The following is a 17,464-nucleotide window of genomic DNA, read 5'->3' as shown; positions in this document are numbered from 1 at the left end:
TAGACATGAAGCAGAAACACTGACTTTCAGCTGAAATCAAAGTGAACCAGGAAGTAGACCAGACCAGAAATCAGAGCAGGATTAAACCCATGCCCTGGTGGAAGAGGAGATCCTCCTCCGACCCTCTGATGCTCCTCAGGATCACGTTTCCCCCCCCCCCCCTCTCCCCTCCACTCTCTGATCCAAACTCCTGGTAACGTGGAAGGAGGGACCTGCTTTTTTTCTCCTTGTTCTTCCTCTCTTCTGTTTTTTCTTCTTTGAAGGAGGGGTCCATTCTTGTCTTCCCTAAACGTGCAGCGGGTAATGAGGGTGCGTCCTCAGCCGGTCCAGTCCCCGGCACCTCCCAGTTCTCCAGGCTCCCATATAAAAGCCCTGGTGAAAAGTGAGTGGAGGCAGTAGGGAGTTTTCTGCTGGGGTCAGGAGCGTGAACAGACGAGCGGACCCTGCCCCAAACACCAGTGTATGAGTGGAGTGTAGCAGAAACAGAAAGCACCCCAACTTTTTTCCTCTCGCCTCAAAGAGTCTACATGTCTAGTGGATTCTAGACATGTTCAGCTTTGTGGATATGCGGCTGGCGCTGCTGCTCGGCGCCGCGGTGCTGCTGGTCAGAGCGCAGGGCGAGGACGACCGTAAGTTTCATCACTTTACTGGAGCTTCTCAACCCTTTCGGCTGCTTCTTCACTGGCTTCTGAAAGTGGATTTTCTCTTCGTGGGCGGACGGCTGCTGAGATATAGACAGAGAAGAGAAGAAAGAGTTTGAAGTAGAAATCTGAGTTTTGATGTGTGCTGCTCCTTTGTCTCCACATAGATCATAGATTATAGATTATTGATGGATAGTGCAGCTGGTAGTTTAGACAGCTCAGTGTTTACGTAATGCATTGGGCATCTCATGAGGGCCTCTCTCTCTCCCCCTCTCCCTGTGTGTGTCTCTCGACCCCCACCTCCCCCACATGCATGCAATGCGAGTTGCTGCAGGTTTTCCAGGCTTCGCTCCAGGCGCTGCTTTCTCATGGAAACTGTTTTTACGTTTCGGCAGATTTGAACCCTAACAGCTGGTAAAACCTTTTATCATCTAGAAAAGCTTAAACCTCCAGTGGCCTTTTATTCCTCAGAATTAACCTTAAGTAGGTCTGGAGGAACACTGGTCTCTGCTGGTCTTTAGGGACTTTGTGTTTCCAGCAGACACGAGTCACACAGCGAGCGCTGGTCACCGGGCTGGGTCGATGTGGTCCACGGCCCGAGGCCAAGTGGTGAGTTGTCCAGGTGAGGGAGGGAGAGTCACACGGGGAGAGAGAGAGGACACAGGGAGAGAGAGGGGAAACTTCTGCTGGAAACATTTGACCTCTGCAGCCCGAGTCTCTCTTTCTGTTCCTGACTTTAGAAATGAGACATTACAGAGCAGAGAGTTGCTCGGTGACTCGGAGACACAAAGATTTTCCTCTTGTAACAAGACAAAGAAAATCTGTCTCCCAGAAGAAACCAGAACCGAGACGCTGAGCTCTACTTTTCCAGATGTTCCTCTGGACAGGACTCAGCTGCCTGTCTGTCTATCTGAAGCAGATGTGGCGAGACCCTCTTGATCGGTGTCACAGCGCCACCCAGCGGCTTCTCTCGCCAGCTGCAGACACATCTGGCCGCCACGTCCCCCTCCTCCCCCCCCCCCCCCCTCCTCTTCCTCCTCTTTCCACTGGTTTTTTTTCTGTTTCCTCTAATTACAAACACATGTGGATGGTTTCCACCCGCCGCTGCCAAGCCGCCGGTGAGCTCAGCGCTTTGGCACGAGCCGCCTGGGCCGAGCCGAGCCGAGCCGAGTGGAGCCGAGAGGAGCCGAGAGGAGCCGAGTGGAGCCTCCGGTTCGGGCTGAGTTCTGCTTGGAAGCGACGGTTCTCGGGTCACGTGACCCAGTCAGAGCAGCATTTAGTGATGAGATGAAGTCTCTCTGAGTTCTGTGCGTAAAGCGCGTGGCACCGTGCGTAATGACGCAGTGCCCTGACCCTGTGCGTCGCCTCAGTTTCTTCTCTCTGCTCCAAACTTTAAAACTCTTGTCCTTCTCGAGCTTCTGAATGTTCTCATCTGGTTTCATGTTTTTAATCCTCATGGCTGAGGCGTTTGATGACGTCACGTCCAAACCAGAAGTGACACGCTCTTTTCCTATATGATCAAAACTCTGATTCCATTTTCAGGTTATAGGTTATAGGTTTTTAGTAGTAAGTTAATGCAATGATAGAATATTTGTGTTTATTGATTATTTATCTGTTTCCTTACAAAATGTTTTTCATTATTAGTGAAATCATGGCAAATATTAATAATATTAACTTTTTATTTTTCATTTTGATTTCATCTACACCCTCGAGTTTGTGGGTGTGTCTGTGTGTCTGTGTCTGTGTCTGTGTCTGTGTGTGTGTGAGGCCTCAGCTGCTGTGCCTCACCTGCCCCTCTGCTCTCTGTCGCCCTCTCAGGTGCGCAGGGTGCCTGCACCTTGGACGGCCAGGTGTTTGCGGACCGGGATGTGTGGAAACCGGAACCGTGTCAGATCTGTGTGTGTGACAGCGGCACCGTGATGTGTGACGAGGTCATCTGCGAGGACACAACCGACTGCCCCAACCCCATCATCCCCCACGACGAGTGCTGCCCCATCTGCCCCGACGACGGTACAGACTCCTCTACTCCATTCTATTTATATTCTATTCTATTCTATTCTAGTATAATCCATTTGTATTATATTTATTTTATTTCTATTCTATTCTATTTCTATTCTAGTCAATTATTTTCTTTACTGTTCTATTATAACCTAATTTGATTCTATTTATCTTATTTCTATTCAATTCTAATCTATTTTTATTCTAGTCTATTCTACACATACAGTGAATTGAATGAATTATCTCATGATTTCAGGATTAGATGAGTTATATAATAATAATAATAATAATAATAATATATATTATATAAATAATGTGTTAAAGTTTTTTTTATGATGTATATTGTTATATTCTAATGTTCCACATGTTTGTGTCTCAGGCTTCCAACAGGCTCAAGTTGAGGTAAATATCGACTTTTCCTTATTTTCATTTATTCTCTAACACTAAATTAATTAGTTTCATATTTATCATCATCACAAGACAACAAAACAAACAACAAAATGAATGACTGTGGATTGTAAAAGTGATTATTGATCAATGACTGAAGTGATTGAAGTGTTGTCAGCTGCTGGATTCATCATTGATCAGCACTTGATCGATTACATCGCATTCTGATATATTATCTCAATCTATGTTTCTTGTTTTCCTGTGCAGGGACCCAAGGGAGAGCGCGGATCCAAGGGAGAGAGAGTAGGTTCACATTCTCTTCCTCCCATCAGTCAATCCCTGGTTTTTGTTCACCTGAGGCCTGTTGGTGTGTCAGAGGCTTGTGTGTTCATGTCGACGCAGCTCAACTGACTGTGTGTGTGTCTGTGTGTGTGTGTGTGTCTGTGTGAGTGTGTGTTGGCCTCGTTAAAGCAGCTCAGACACATTCACTCAGTTTGAAGCATGAAAAGTATCGACACCACTTTAAATCAGGCTCAATATATTGACTGGCTTGTTGTCAGACTCCAAACATTCAACGATTACTCTGCACTGAAGCGTTTGTCAGACGAGCAGTTTGATTTATCAGTTTGTTATTTGCTGAGATCAGAAACACGAGGAACCTGCAGCCTGGGGGCGAAGCAGGAGGAGACGTGAAGTCACGAACTTTGCAAACCAAATCACATAATGTTAGAATTTTAATTTAACGCTTCCATGTGTTTATTTCCCTCTGCAGGATTTAGAATGTTCTTCACACTGATCTGGTTCAGAGAGAAACTGTTTTACTTTGTTACTGAGGTTATTTCTCGTGTAGAAAACAGAAAGGTAATTTATTATCTTGGGCCTTAGACGATAGCATAATTCTTTTGTTCTTTTTAAACAAGTGTTCTTACTCACTTCCTGTATCCTGATGTCACATGATCACCACCAGTCCTCTCCTGGTTGGTCACATGATGTCGAGCGGCTGCTTTGAGATCCTGTGAAGAAACAGGAGATGAAGAGTCAGATACAACTCTTTCCTTCTGACCCCTGACCCCTCTCTTCTCCTCCCCTCCACCTGTAGGGTCTTCCCGGTCCCCCTGGTAACGATGGAATCCCCGGTCAGAACGGTATGCCCGGACCTCCCGGCCCCCCCGGACCCCCCGGCCTCGGTGGAGTAAGTTCTCTCTCTGTGTTGGACCAGTTAGGGTTCTGATCATGTGTCAGGCTACAGCTTCTTCTTCTGTGGTGCTCAGACAATAACTAGTTCCCTGTCCTCACATCCCATTACCCATAATCCCTTATGCTTCCTGTTGAAATGACTGACTCTGATTGGAGGTTGGTTGTCACTCTGAGGTCAGAGGTCGTCAGTGTGGACGGAGCGATGCTTCAGAGGCTCAGAGGATGTTAATGCTCGTTTGATTTGATATCATTCGCTTTGATTGTTATTAAAGGTCTGAATGAATCGTGGCAAGAATCTCACACCCACAGGCTCACAGTCTGATTTATTGTGCTGTGGCTGTTCATATTTATTAAGGAAAGTAAAGCTCACTGTGGTAACATTACCAGTTTAATGTATATTTCATCATTTACATATATGCTAACTCCCCATGCTAAGCTAATAGGAGACACCCAGTCAAATTCACCTTCCTTATTACTGACTAAATGATAAATATCTGCAAATATCAGTCTGAAGAAACATTCTTCAGTTTGACACTGACCTCTGTGTGTGTAGTAAAGTGATGTTCTTGTAGGAATTAAATTAATCATGATACCAACAAGTCAACGACAGGTTTCCATTCTAATAGACCATGCTAAGCTAGAACCACAACAAGGTCAAAGGTTAGGGTCAGAGGTCAGGCTGAGAGAAGTGAAGGGACTCGAATCTGCAGAAGAGTTCAGTCTCAACACAGTCTTTTGAAATGTGATGAAATGTGAGGTAGTCGAATATTTACAGATGTTATAAAACAGCTGGAGCAGATTACAACTCCCTGTGATGTGAGAACTGACTGGTTTCACAGAAGGTCATCGAGGATTTGAAGATTAAAGAGTAACGCACTCTGGGAACTTGCAGCATAATAATGTTCAATATTCAAAGACAATTTAGAAAATAAATTTTTTTCATGTCATTGAAAGTTCAATCTGGGAAATTATATTTTTCTGTGGCTCACGTGTTTGTTTGTGTTTGTTTTTCTTCCAGAACTTCTCCCCTCAGATGTCTGGTGGCTACGATGACAAATCCCCTGGCATGTCTGTTCCTGGACCCATGGTACGCACACACATACACACACACACACACACACACACACACACACACACACACACACACACACACACACACACACACACACACACACACACACACACACACACACACACACACACACACACACACACTCACACTCACACACACACACCAACTGTCAGTTCTAAATGATGATGACACAGTGTCTGAACTTGCCTCTGTTTGATTGACAGGGCCCTATGGGACCCCGTGGACCCCCTGGACCTGCCGGCTCAAGTGTGAGTACACAACCTCCTCCTTCCTCAAGTCAGACACATGGTTTTAAATCTGAAGACAGTGCAGGAACCTCATGACATCATCGTGACATCACTTTCGATGCAAAATTTAGAAACATGAAGAACCACAAACGCACACAAAGCTCCAGTCAGACTTTCATGGAAGTTTAAAGGATGACAGAGAAACACATAGGAATTACCCGGAAGAATACTGTAACTGTACAAACAGCAGCTGAAGGGTTTCCATTCAGGAAACGTCTTCACACTGACACTCGGGACTCGAGCAGATCTGTGACTGCAGCGGAGGCTTCACTCCAAATAAACACACGCCTTTAAATCCATAACAAGTCACTGAATCTGAAACAAAAGGAGAAATAACCACATCTGATCCCTGAAACAAAGATTCCCTCCCTGAGTGTGAAGTGGCTCAGTGTGATGTTTTTACCACCCTCGTGTGTCTGACGGTTTCAGTGATGGTGTTTTGGTTTGTTTCCTCCTGCAGGGACCTCAGGGATTCACTGGACCCCCTGGTGAGCCTGGTGAGGCCGGTTCTTCTGTGAGTATGAGACCATGAAACAAATACACACTCACACTGCAGCTTGTTGGTCTGAGGCTCACCATGTTCTCCTCTGCAGGGTCCCATGGGTCCCCGTGGCGCCGCCGGCCCCCCTGGCAAGAACGGCGAGGATGTGAGTTCCCTGGACCTGCTTATGTTTCTTATCTGTTTATATCGCTGGTCTCAATGAATGATACAGAAAAACTTCCTCTGCTCATCCGTATCCGTTCTCCTTCCCTCAGGGTGAGTCTGGCAAACCCGGCCGTGGCGGTGAGCGCGGACCTTCCGGCCCTCAGGTAAGTTACCATGGCAACGCGATTGCAGTGTGAAAGTGTAAACCGAGGCGTGATAGTGAATCCTGTCTCCTGTCTCTCAGGGAGCTCGTGGATTCCCCGGAACCCCCGGCCTGCCCGGAATCAAGGGACACAGAGTGAGTCACATTCAACAAACCCCAAATCAGAGAAACAGCATCTTCCTGCCTGACGCCTGTGGACTAACCCAACGTCTCCCCCCCCTCTTTGTCTCTAGGGTTTCAGTGGTCTCGATGGTGCCAAGGGAGACTCTGGCCCCGCTGGACCCAAGGTGAGTCTAGAAATATTCCCTTTGAAACACTCAGCAAAGGACACATGCTAAAAGTACAGAAGTAGAACCTCTACACAGATTCATGTGATTCTCTAGCGAAGCAGCCTACATTTCCCATAATGCACCCAGAAGCATCTCTTGTTCAAATCTGCTGTATTGAGTTTGAGTTGAGGTCACGGTCCCGATCACGGTGGCAGCCATGTTGGCTCGTTGAATTCATATTGAGGAACGCCGCGTCATCACCTGTATGTTAATGTGTGTGTGTGTGTTTTTAGGGAGAGTCTGGAACTGCTGGTGAGAACGGAACCCCCGGAGTTATGGTGAGTAAAACAAGCGTCCCCTGTGTTGGACCTGATGATGCCACTTTCAGAAGTTGTATCTGACCGTCTCTCTCTCTCTCTCTCTCTCTCTCTCTCTCTCTCTCTCTCTCTCTCTCTCTCTCTTCTCTCTCTCTCTCTCTCTCTCTCTCTCTCTCTCTCTCTCTCAGGGAGCTCGTGGTCTGCCCGGTGAGAGAGGTCGCTCTGGTGCTTCTGGATCTGCTGTGAGTCACCGCACACACACAAACAAACACACACACACACACACATCGTCTCTATTCAGCCAATCAGTGCGTCAGTGAGCGTATCAACCAATCATGTGTGTCTGTGTTCTGCAGGGAGCTCGTGGTAACGATGGTGCCGCTGGTGCTGCTGGACCTCCTGTAAGTCTCTCATCCTCTGCAACTCCAATGTTTATTAAATATAAAACTTCCAATGCAACACGAGAAACTCACAAAAATGTGTTCTTCCAAATTATCGCACTTATTTCAAATTGGCTCCTTCAAGAATGTGAATGTGCTTTTAAGGCTTGTTGTATTTATTCCCTTGTGAAGCTGCTACATGAGTCTAAATCTTGTTTGTGATGTTTCTTCTCAGGGTCCCACCGGCCCTGCTGGACCCCCTGGCTTCCCTGGTGGCCCCGGATCAAAGGTACAACTGAGCCCGACATGAGCCCAAACAATAATCTGGCTTATCCTCCATTTTCAATGTGTCCTTCATCTTCCTGAATCCTCTACAGCGTTCACCATCTTTCTCTTCTTCTGTTTTCATCTCTTCTTGTCTCTTCTGAGGTCACTGACCCGACCCAGCAGGAGCTTTGAGGCATTTCTCTCAGACAGTTGAATTTTAATTTGACCTTTGACCCAACAGGGGTCACACAGAGGAATTCTGCTCTTTCCATATTTTATTCTACATGTTCACATTGGGAACGTGATTAAATTCAGTTTCAGTACAAATTCGATTTTTTTCCAACTTTGTTGTAGGAAATGAATGAAAAATAATAATTTCCTATCAATGCAGGATACTAACACAAATGGATTGTTTGTATATAATCCTTGGTTTCAGTTTATTTAGAAGTGAGATGTATAGATGTAATAATATGAGTTTATAAAACTTTTTAACTTTAACACAGTGTTTCCCAAACTAAAATCTTTTCTTTCTGTCTTGTCTTATTTGTATTGACGTTGATCATGATGCTGACACTTCTTCCTTTTGTCTTTGAGCATGTTGGATAATTTTAATTATCTCATTAATTATCGAAGTCTTCTTCTCTTGTTTAGGGTGAGGGCGGAGCTCAGGGAAGTCGTGGACCTGAGGGTCCCGCTGGAGCCCGTGGTGAGCCCGGTAACCCCGGACCCGCCGGAGCTGCTGGACCTTCTGTAAGTACTGACCACAACGTTTCCATGTTGTTAGGATTCTAGTCCAGAAAATCCTGAATGATAGTGAAACCACTTCCTCTGGACCTGATTTTCAAATGTTCCCCTTCTTTCTCCTCCCAGGGAAACTCTGGAACTGATGGAGCCTCTGGAGCTAAAGGACTTCCTGTGAGTACTCCACCTGTGCATTTCTTTCATGTCAGGGTTGAAGGTTTAAATCCCTGTTTAGCCCAGAAGGTTGAGCAAGGCACTGCCTAAGCAGCCAGCGCTGGATTTCCATAGTTATCATCATATCACTGCCAGGTCCGTGCAGCCTGATCTGACTGTATTGTTGTTCTGTGCTGCCCCCTGCAGGGCTCTGCTGGAGTTGCTGGAGCTCCCGGTTTCCCCGGACCTCGTGGACCCCCAGGAGCTCAGGGTGCTGCTGGTGCCACTGGAGCAAAGGGAAACACTGTGAGTAGAGATCCCTCAGGACTGAGGACAGCCTTTTCTTAAATCTGTCCCTTGTGGATGGACATGATAACAAGTTAAAGTTTACTCCAAACACTATGAAGTGAAAATAAATGTAAACCAAATGCATGACTTCAGTTTTCGTCTGGTGTTTGTAAGTTTGTTGATGTCGTTTTTTTGTCTTTGCTTATTTGTTTGTCTCCTTCAGGGTGAGGCTGGTGCCCCAGGATCCAAGGGAGAGGCCGGTGCCAAGGGAGAGAGCGTAAGTTCCCCACAGTCTGCATCAAGCACCTCCCTCTCTTTGCCTCTCACACATCTACACACAAGTGTTAATGCCATGCCAACGATGTGTGTGTTCTCCAGGGTGCCGCAGGACTTCAGGGACCCCCAGGACCTTCCGGTGAGGAGGGCAAGCGAGGAGCCAGAGGAGAGCCCGGTGCTGCAGGAGGCCGTGGAGCCCCCGGAGAGCGTGTATGTATCTCAAAGAGAAAAGGCTTGGAGTTTATATAAATATATATATATATATCATATAATTATATATTAGTCACTATTTTAAGGGTAGTCAAATTATTTGAATTATTAAAAATTGTTGCTCATAGCGAACATATTGTAGGTGATGGACAGACAGAGGCATAAAATACACTGTAGACAGAGCTTTACATCTGTGGTGGCAGGCCCATAATGCATCTGGCCTCAAAGGGTTTGGTGCAGTTTTATGGCGACTAGATTGTGTTCATACATAATGGAAACACAAAACAAGGCCTGATTGCATTACTGTTTACCAACAGCTCAGATGACACAGTAGCATTGAATGTCAGAATGCTCATGGTTTGAATCCCTCAGGTTTCAGCCCCTCACTAAGCAGGACGTGCTTGTTTCTCTCTGCAGGGCGGTCCCGGCGGTCGTGGTTTCCCCGGATCTGATGGTTCTGCTGGAGCCAAAGTGAGTGAAACATGCATTTGATTCATGTTTGCAGTTCTCTTTTGAGGTGCATCAGATCTAACCTCTTCCTGTCCATCATAGGGTGCCCCTGGTGAGCGTGGTGCCCCTGGTCTGCTTGGACCTAAAGGTTCCACTGGTGAGGCTGGACGCACTGGTGAGGCGGGTCTCCCTGGAGCCAAGGTGAGATACCCTTCTATTGATCCCATAATTATCAGAAACATGAAATAACCCCTGTCCAGGTTCTCCTCTGACCTCTGACCTCTGATCTGTAGGGTATGACTGGTAGCCCTGGCAGCCCTGGACCTGATGGCAAGCTGGGAGCAACTGTAAGTTAGTTTTCAGAATAATAAATTAGATTCTAATCTTATCAAATCATCTAAGCTACATTTTTAAACTTTAGGCTACTATGTGAATTCATCCTTAATGAATCCTCTGTAACAGGGTGCCCCTGGACAAGATGGCCGCCCCGGACCCCCTGGCGCCGTTGGAGCTAGAGGCCAGCCTGGAGTTATGGGATTCCCCGGACCCAAGGGAGCAGCTGTGAGTAATATGTCTGCTGCACAGTAACTTCAGCTGTTTATGAACATTAACAGTTCTGAGAACAAGGATATTCATAACATGGTCTCCACATCTCTGCTAACTTTGTTTTCCTCTTCCTGTCTGTAGGGTGAGGGTGGAAAGCCTGGCGAGAGAGGAGTCCTGGGACCCACCGGCCCCGTTGTGAGTTGTCTACACTATGTTACTCCTCGATTCCGCATTACTCCATCGCTTTGTTGTTCTGTATAGAACCGGTTTCCCTAAATATCGACCATCTTTCTCCCCAGGGTGCCCCCGGAAAAGATGGTGATGTTGGTGCTCAGGGTCAATCTGGACCTGCTGTAAGTAACCAGAACCACTCTAACATCCAGCTAACCATCACCGATATCTGGTCATTTCTCTTTTTACTGACTCTTTGACTCATCCACAGGGCCCTGCTGGTGAGAGAGGAGAGCAAGGAGCTGCTGGAGGTCCTGGTTTCCAGGGTCTTCCAGGACCCCAGGGTGCTGTTGGTGAGAGTGGCAAGCCCGGAGAGCAGGTACTGACTGAGATATGATCCACCTGCACACTCTGAGAAACGGATTCTCTCTTATGAACTGACACATTGTATTTCCTCCCCCTCTGTTTCCTGAACTCTCCAGGGTCTGTCCGGTGAGGCTGGAGCCACAGGACCCGCTGGATCCAGAGTAAGTCACTGAAAGCAGATTCTTTTGTTGAGGGAACTGTTTCTCTTTCATATTGTACGATCTTGACTTCAGTGTGTAAAGTGCCTCGGCTGCATGGCTACAGTCAAACAAGCTATATGATGTTGCTAATATTATGTGCAGCTAAAGTAAGATACACAGTGAGACCTTCTAGAACTGCTATCTTGCTAACACAGGGGTGTCTCTTAAATGAGAAAATCCAGCATCATATCCTACTGATGTGTTGGACCACTGCTGGACTACCTCAACAAACCTAACTATTTCCACTCTTCAGGGTGACAGAGGATTCCCCGGTGAGCGTGGAGCCCCCGGCGCCTTGGGACCTGCTGGTGCCCGTGGATCCCCCGGAGCTACTGGAAACGATGGTGCTAAGGTAAACCCCCGGATGTCCAGAGATTCAGGCAGCGTATTCTACTGTTTTGATTTCTTTCTGCTAATCGTTCTTGTCCTGTTTTCCTCTTTGTCTTCAGGGAGATTCTGGAAACCCCGGTTCCCCCGGAGCTCAGGGTCCTCCTGGCCTCCAGGGAATGCCTGGTGAGCGTGGATCCGCTGGTCTTCCAGGACTGAGGGGAGATAGAGTGAGTATTCCTACAACTCCCAATATTCCCAGTATATATCACGTGTGACTTCTCATGTACACCAGTGCAAAATAAGAACTTATCATTAGACATCTAATTCGTTACAGCAACAGAAACTTGATCATATCATCTTATATGTTGTACTCCTGCCTACAGCATTCTCCCACTATGAAAGATGTATATTCATTCCCTGTATCCCCTCACAATCCTTTCACGTAGGGTGACCAAGGAGGCAAGGGTGCTGATGGAGCTCCTGGTAAGGATGGTCCTCGTGGTATGACTGGACCTATTGGACTTCCCGGATCTGCTGGAGCCAGTGGAGACAAGGGAGAGCCTGGTGCACCTGGAATTGTTGGACCTGCTGGAGCTCGTGGAGGACCTGTAAGTAACTGGTCTGTCCTTCTCAGAAGGAGAACAGGTGGAACTTCAACCAGACTTCTTTAGCTGCTTGAATCTTCAATCTTCAACTGCTTGGCTGACTTTTCTTCCTCCTCTTCCTCAGGGTGAGCGTGGAGAGTCTGGACCCCCCGGACCCGCTGGATTCGCCGGACCCCCTGTAAGTGATTCTTCCCCAAATGTCCTGGCTTCTTTTACCAGCCATTTTTTGTATATTTAACAGATAATATTCTGAGAAATAATTTGCTATCCTCCATCATTCCAACGCAGGGTGGTGATGGACAGCCTGGTGCTAAGGGAGAGTCTGGAGATAACGGTGCTAAGGGAGACGCTGGTCCCCCCGGCGCCTCTGGACCAGTTGGTGCTGCTGGACCCGCGGTTTGTTAACTTTTAAAATACCAACCATTAGAATGCAGAAAATACAGTTATTTGCAGTTGCTGCATCACCTGTAACTGTAACTCGCCCATGTTAATTGACACCATTTTTTTTACTTTTAGGGTCCCGTTGGAAACACTGGCGCCAAGGGAGCCCGTGGAGCTGCTGGACCTCCTGTAAGTAATTGCTCTTCTTCCCTTCAGTCCCACTCTTTCTGATTAACATTTATATTTATACCTAGGTGCTTTCAGTTCCTAAATCAGGAGCATTTCAAGCAATCTCATAGAGGTCAGAGATGACCATGCCCCTGATCATACTGTCAATCCTAACAATAGCCTCAAGGCTCAGAAGAAGTCCAGAGACGTGATACTATGTTTTCATCCAGATGTCTCAGTTGTTTTCAACAAGCTGCTTTGTGTATGATTTAGTTTTGTTCTCATATCATGTTGCCTGACATGTGACCCTCTGTCTGTCTCCTCAGGGTTCTACTGGCTTCCCTGGCGGTGCTGGTAGAGTTGGACCCCCCGGCCCCTCTGTAAGTCGCTCTCTAATGTTACAAGCACTAGTTCCTGTCGCAGAGCTCAACATCCGGGATGGTTTTTAACACTGTTGTATTCCCCCCCCCCCCCCCCCCCCCACAGGGCAACTCTGGACCTCCCGGACCCTCTGGAGCTGTTGGCAAGGAGGGACCCAAAGGAAACCGTGGTGAGACTGGACCTTCTGGTCGCACTGGTGAGATGGGTGCAGCTGGACCCCCAGGAGCTTCTGGAGAGAAGGGTAACGCCGGATCCGAGGGTGCACCTGTAAGTTACCTTTAACTTTCAGAAGAGACTGAAATGCTTCTGAAATGAGTTACTTTCACCTCAGTCAATCACAGAATACATGAAGAGCATGTTGTAGTGTTGGTCCATTCTGCAACCTTCAACTTGAGTTCTGACCAATTTCTCTTTATCTGTCTCTGTCTCCCCCTGCAGGGTAGTTCTGGTATTCCTGGACCTCAGGGTATTGCTGGAGGCCGTGGTATTGTTGGTCTGCCTGGACAGAGAGGAGAGAGAGGTTTCCCTGGCATGCCCGGACCTTCTGTAAGTTCATCATTTTACTCAACTTAGACTATAAACTGTAAAGCAGTCAGATGCAGGAAAGATACCTAAATGTCTTTAGTGAGCCATGGCTCGATTAAGAACCAAATACGGCCACAAATCCATAAATTTGGAAGTGTGATGGCTGTGCTACTTCATTCCACCTAAATCCAGAAAGGCTTTAAACTGTTAGAAAAGCTACTAAGGTTATTACAACTGGCTGTGACACCCTTAGGGAGAGCTTGGAAAGCACGGACCTGGTGGACCCAGTGGTGAGCGTGGACCTCCCGGACCCATGGGACCCTCTGGACTCGCAGGAGCCCCAGGCGAGACTGGACGTGAGGTACGGAAAAAGCTATTGCCCATGAGAACAACATTGCTATCTGTCTGTATTTAGATAATATTGTGTATAAGTCAACCCAGAGGGTGTTTCTTCATCAGCTGTGTGTTGTTGTTTTAGGGAGCCGCTGGTAACGAGGGATCAGCTGGTCGCGATGGACCTGCCGGACCCAAGGTGAGTTCATCCTCACAGGACAGAGCTCAGTCGACCTACACCAACCAATAACAGCATGCTAACACCACAGTAGCTCCTGCTAGATACTGTGAACCTTTAAATTATGAATATTGTTATTTGAGGATATTCCAACCCCCATAGACCTCTGACTTCCAGGAACATAGGACTGGACAGGCTGTGGCAATAGAATACAAAGACTACAGTTGGTGAAATAAACTCATATTGTGTTTGTGTTTCAGGGAGACCGGGGAGAGAGCGGCCCTGCCGGAGGTTCTGGTGCCCCTGGACCCCCTGGCGCCCCCGGACCTGTTGGACCCGCCGGAAAGAGTGGTGACCGTGGAGAGAGTGTAAGTGATGAAACCACCAAGTGGTCACTGCTTGGGTCTTTTATGGATCTGTCTAACTTTAACTCATTAAGCTTTGTAAATCTCTGCAACTTGCCTCCATATGAAACTGGTTTTGTGTGTTTTAGGGCCCTGCTGGTGTAGCTGGCTCTGCTGGTCCTGCTGGGCCTCGTGGACCTGGTGTAAGTCACAACATCAGCATCATTTATACACTCCTTTTATAATGACACACTATGCAGAGGAAGACGAAACTAAACACTTCATCCACTTCCTCCAAACAGGGCGCTCCTGGACTTCGTGGAGACAAGGGAGAATCTGGAGAGGCTGGAGAAAGAGGCATGAAGGGACACAGAGGATTCACTGGCATGCAGGGACCTGCCGGACCCGCCGTAAGTTACTCAACACACGGACCAACACATACTGCAGACAAATAACACAACAGATTCAACCGCTAACTCCTATTTTTGTGAATGAACCATAGGGATCCAGTGGAGATCAGGGACCTGCTGGTTCTGCCGGACCCGCTGGACCTAGAGTAAGTTAATACGTCGAAAATATTTAACTATTTAATGCAGTTTAGCATTTTTCATATTTTCTTCTGTGCATGTCTGAAAATGGTCGGTATAGACATTACAAGGTTTTCTTCTGTGCTGATTGCAGGGCCCCTCTGGAGCTGCTGGCTCTGCTGGTAAGGACGGTATGAGTGGCCTGCCTGGACCCACTGGACCTCCTGGAACTCGTGGTCGCTCTGGAGAGATGGGACCATCTGTAAGTCAAACTAACTTTCCATCCATTTTTTGTTTATTTACTTTGTGTCTCAAGAAACATGGAAACTGTAATTTTCAGTAACACCACAAAGCCTCCACCAGTAATCCATTAACAAACTTATTCTCCTTCTTCTTCTCCCTACTTCTTCTTCTCCACTCTCAGGGTCCTCCTGGACCTCCCGGTCCAGCTGGAGCACCTGGTGCCCCTGGTGGCGGATTCGACCTCGGCTTCATTGCCCAGCCACAGGAGAAGGCACCCGATCCCTTCCGTATGTTCCGTGCTGATGATGCCAATGTTCTGCGCGACCGTGACCTCGAGGTAGACAGCACCCTGAAGAGCCTCAGCCAGCAGATTGAGCAGATCCGCAGCCCTGATGGAACCCGCAAGAACCCTGCCAGAACCTGCCGCGACCTCAAGATGTGCCACCCTGACTGGAAGAGCGGTGAGTCAGTTGATCGGGTAGAAGGCCGGTGTCCCTACTGGACTCATTCACTTTTCTCAAGTCATATTCACATTTAATCGTCTTCAAGTAGAGTGAGGGGAAAATGATGAGACACAGGATTCAGCAAATTAGACAAGTAACATGCTGGACTGACTTTTCCTCTTTTAATTCCTTGTGTATCAGGCCAGTACTGGATTGACCCAGACCAGGGCTGCACTCAGGATTCCATCAAGGTTTACTGTAACATGGAGACTGGAGAGACCTGTGTATCTCCCACTCAGCGCGTGGTTGCCAATAAGAACTGGTACGTCAGCAAGAACATCAAGGAGAAGAAGCACGTCTGGTTCGGAGAGGCCATGACCGACGGATTCCAGGTAAACACGACAAACCTTCTTAGCTCCTACCTTCTCCTGTCTCCCCCTTCCGTCTCTCACATGCTCCCACCTTCCATCCCAGTTCCTCAACCCCTTCTCTCTTCTCCACTTTCTCCTTTCACTCTTTGTTTCTCATCTCTGACTCAACCCCTCTTATGCCTCTTCCATCCTCACTATTCCACTAATCAACTCCTCCCTCCTTGTTTTTCCCAGTTCGAGTACGGCAGCGAGGGCTCTCAGCCCGAGGACGTCAACATCCAGATGACCTTCCTGCGTCTCATGTCCACTGAAGCAACCCAGAACATCACCTACCATTGCAAGAACAGCGTCGCCTACATGGACGCCTCTGTCGGCAACCTCAAGAAGGCCCTGCTCCTCCAAGGCTCCAACGAGATCGAGATCAGAGCCGAGGGCAACAGCCGCTTCACCTACAGCGTCCTGGAGGATGGATGCACGGTGAGTTGATGCTCTCGTGACAAATAAGTCATCGTACATGCGTAGTGTTGAAGTTCACGTCCGGTAAACAAGATTTGAACACTGAATCTAACTGGCCTTTCTTCTTCTCTCCTCCAGTCACACACCGGTACATGGGGCAAGACAGTCATCGACTACAAGACAACGAAAACAGCTCGCCTGCCCATCATTGATATTGCTCCTATGGACGTTGGTGCTCCAGACCAAGAGTTTGGCCTTGAAGTTGGACCCGTCTGTTTCTTGTAAAAAGAGAAATCTGGACTTGAAATTGTTGTTGTGTGTGTGAGTGTGTTTTATTTTTTCTAGCAGTCATCTCTCTAAAACAAAGCCCCACCAAAACGTCCTTCTTTTGCCATTTTTTCTGAAAACTCCAACCCCTCGCTCCCGATTCTACGATCAAAGTTTCCATTCGGCCGTTGTTCCGATGGTCCACTTTGCCTAAAACCTGCACTTCGACAAGATGGCGGTGATGCGGCAGTGTCGGCATCATCGTGTTTGGGACCACTACTTTTTTTGTTTCTGACTCTCGTTTTTTTTATTTTTCGTTTGTTTTGTTTTGGTTTTTTTTTTTTACCATCACCAACACCAAGGATCCTGTAGAGAAGACATTTTGTTTCACTGGCAACAAGAAAATAATATATGCTTCTGTAAAGTGTAAAAATTGACTTCCCCTCTTCATCCAGCCAAACCAGGCCTCTCTGGAGTTTACAGAAACCAACTGAAACACACAGGTGACTTTTGTATTTTCATACACCACCGCGGTGAGAGGATTGAAAGGACAGCCCCAACAGACAGAACCCAATTGCTTTGTACCACGTTTCAGGTGATGATGAATAAACGGTGAAACTGACAGCCATGTTTGTCTCTGTTGTTCTGCCCCCCCCCCCCCCCTTCATCTGCCCTGGACGAGGCTAACTCCTCCTCCTCCTCCCTCTCCTCCTCATCCGCTGATGCTGCAGCTGTTGATCTGTGTTTGTTGTTTTGGATGCTTCCTTGTTTGTTCCTCTCTTTTCTCCCTCACATTAAAACCACCAGCAGAGAAACATGGGTTTAAACCTCTTTATTTTTTAAAAAGGAAACTAAATCCTATGGCT

General features: G+C 47.4%; 1 protein-coding gene across 1 annotated transcript; it reads left to right on the top strand.

Annotated features, from left to right (window-relative positions):
• Nucleotides 1–427: 427 nt before the first annotated feature.
• On the top strand, nt 428–17,220 carry col1a1a (collagen, type I, alpha 1a). The gene is made up of 49 exons (XM_061089680.1): nt 428–629; nt 2,460–2,651; nt 3,019–3,041; nt 3,294–3,329; nt 4,126–4,218; nt 5,242–5,310; nt 5,520–5,564; nt 6,064–6,117; nt 6,197–6,250; nt 6,360–6,413; nt 6,494–6,547; nt 6,646–6,699; nt 6,975–7,019; nt 7,187–7,240; nt 7,355–7,399; nt 7,614–7,667; nt 8,297–8,395; nt 8,516–8,560; nt 8,747–8,845; nt 9,051–9,104; nt 9,206–9,313; nt 9,731–9,784; nt 9,866–9,964; nt 10,057–10,110; nt 10,226–10,324; nt 10,451–10,504; nt 10,609–10,662; nt 10,752–10,859; nt 10,963–11,007; nt 11,300–11,398; nt 11,496–11,603; nt 11,823–11,984; nt 12,106–12,159; nt 12,270–12,377; nt 12,498–12,551; nt 12,857–12,910; nt 13,017–13,178; nt 13,350–13,457; nt 13,690–13,797; nt 13,915–13,968; nt 14,208–14,315; nt 14,441–14,494; nt 14,594–14,701; nt 14,794–14,847; nt 14,973–15,080; nt 15,243–15,522; nt 15,706–15,896; nt 16,110–16,352; nt 16,470–17,220. The coding sequence occupies exons 1-49, from the start codon at nt 548–550 to the stop codon at nt 16,614–16,616; spliced, it is 4,344 nt and encodes a 1,447-aa protein (XP_060945663.1). The 5' UTR covers nt 428–547; the 3' UTR covers nt 16,617–17,220.
• Nucleotides 17,221–17,464: the final 244 nt, after the last annotated feature.

This window comes from Limanda limanda, chromosome 17 (genome assembly GCF_963576545.1).
Source record: "Limanda limanda chromosome 17, fLimLim1.1, whole genome shotgun sequence".
Classification (NCBI taxonomy): domain Eukaryota; kingdom Metazoa; phylum Chordata; class Actinopteri; order Pleuronectiformes; family Pleuronectidae; genus Limanda; species Limanda limanda.
Note: the sequence above shows the minus strand (reverse complement) of the source record. Positions and strands in the feature narration are given on the sequence as shown.

Excerpts from the sequence above, each read along its gene's own strand:
- col1a1a (XM_061089680.1), top strand. The coding sequence starts at position 548 with ATGTTCAGCTTTGTGGATATGCGGCTGGCGCTGCTGCTCGGCGCCGCG. Across the intron at positions 8,561-8,746 it reads CTGGAGCTAAAGGACTTCCT|GGCTCTGCTGGAGTTGCTGG; the intron begins GTGAGTACTCCA and ends TGCCCCCTGCAG. Across the intron at positions 12,911-13,016 it reads TTGGACCCCCCGGCCCCTCT|GGCAACTCTGGACCTCCCGG; the intron begins GTAAGTCGCTCT and ends CCCCCCCCACAG.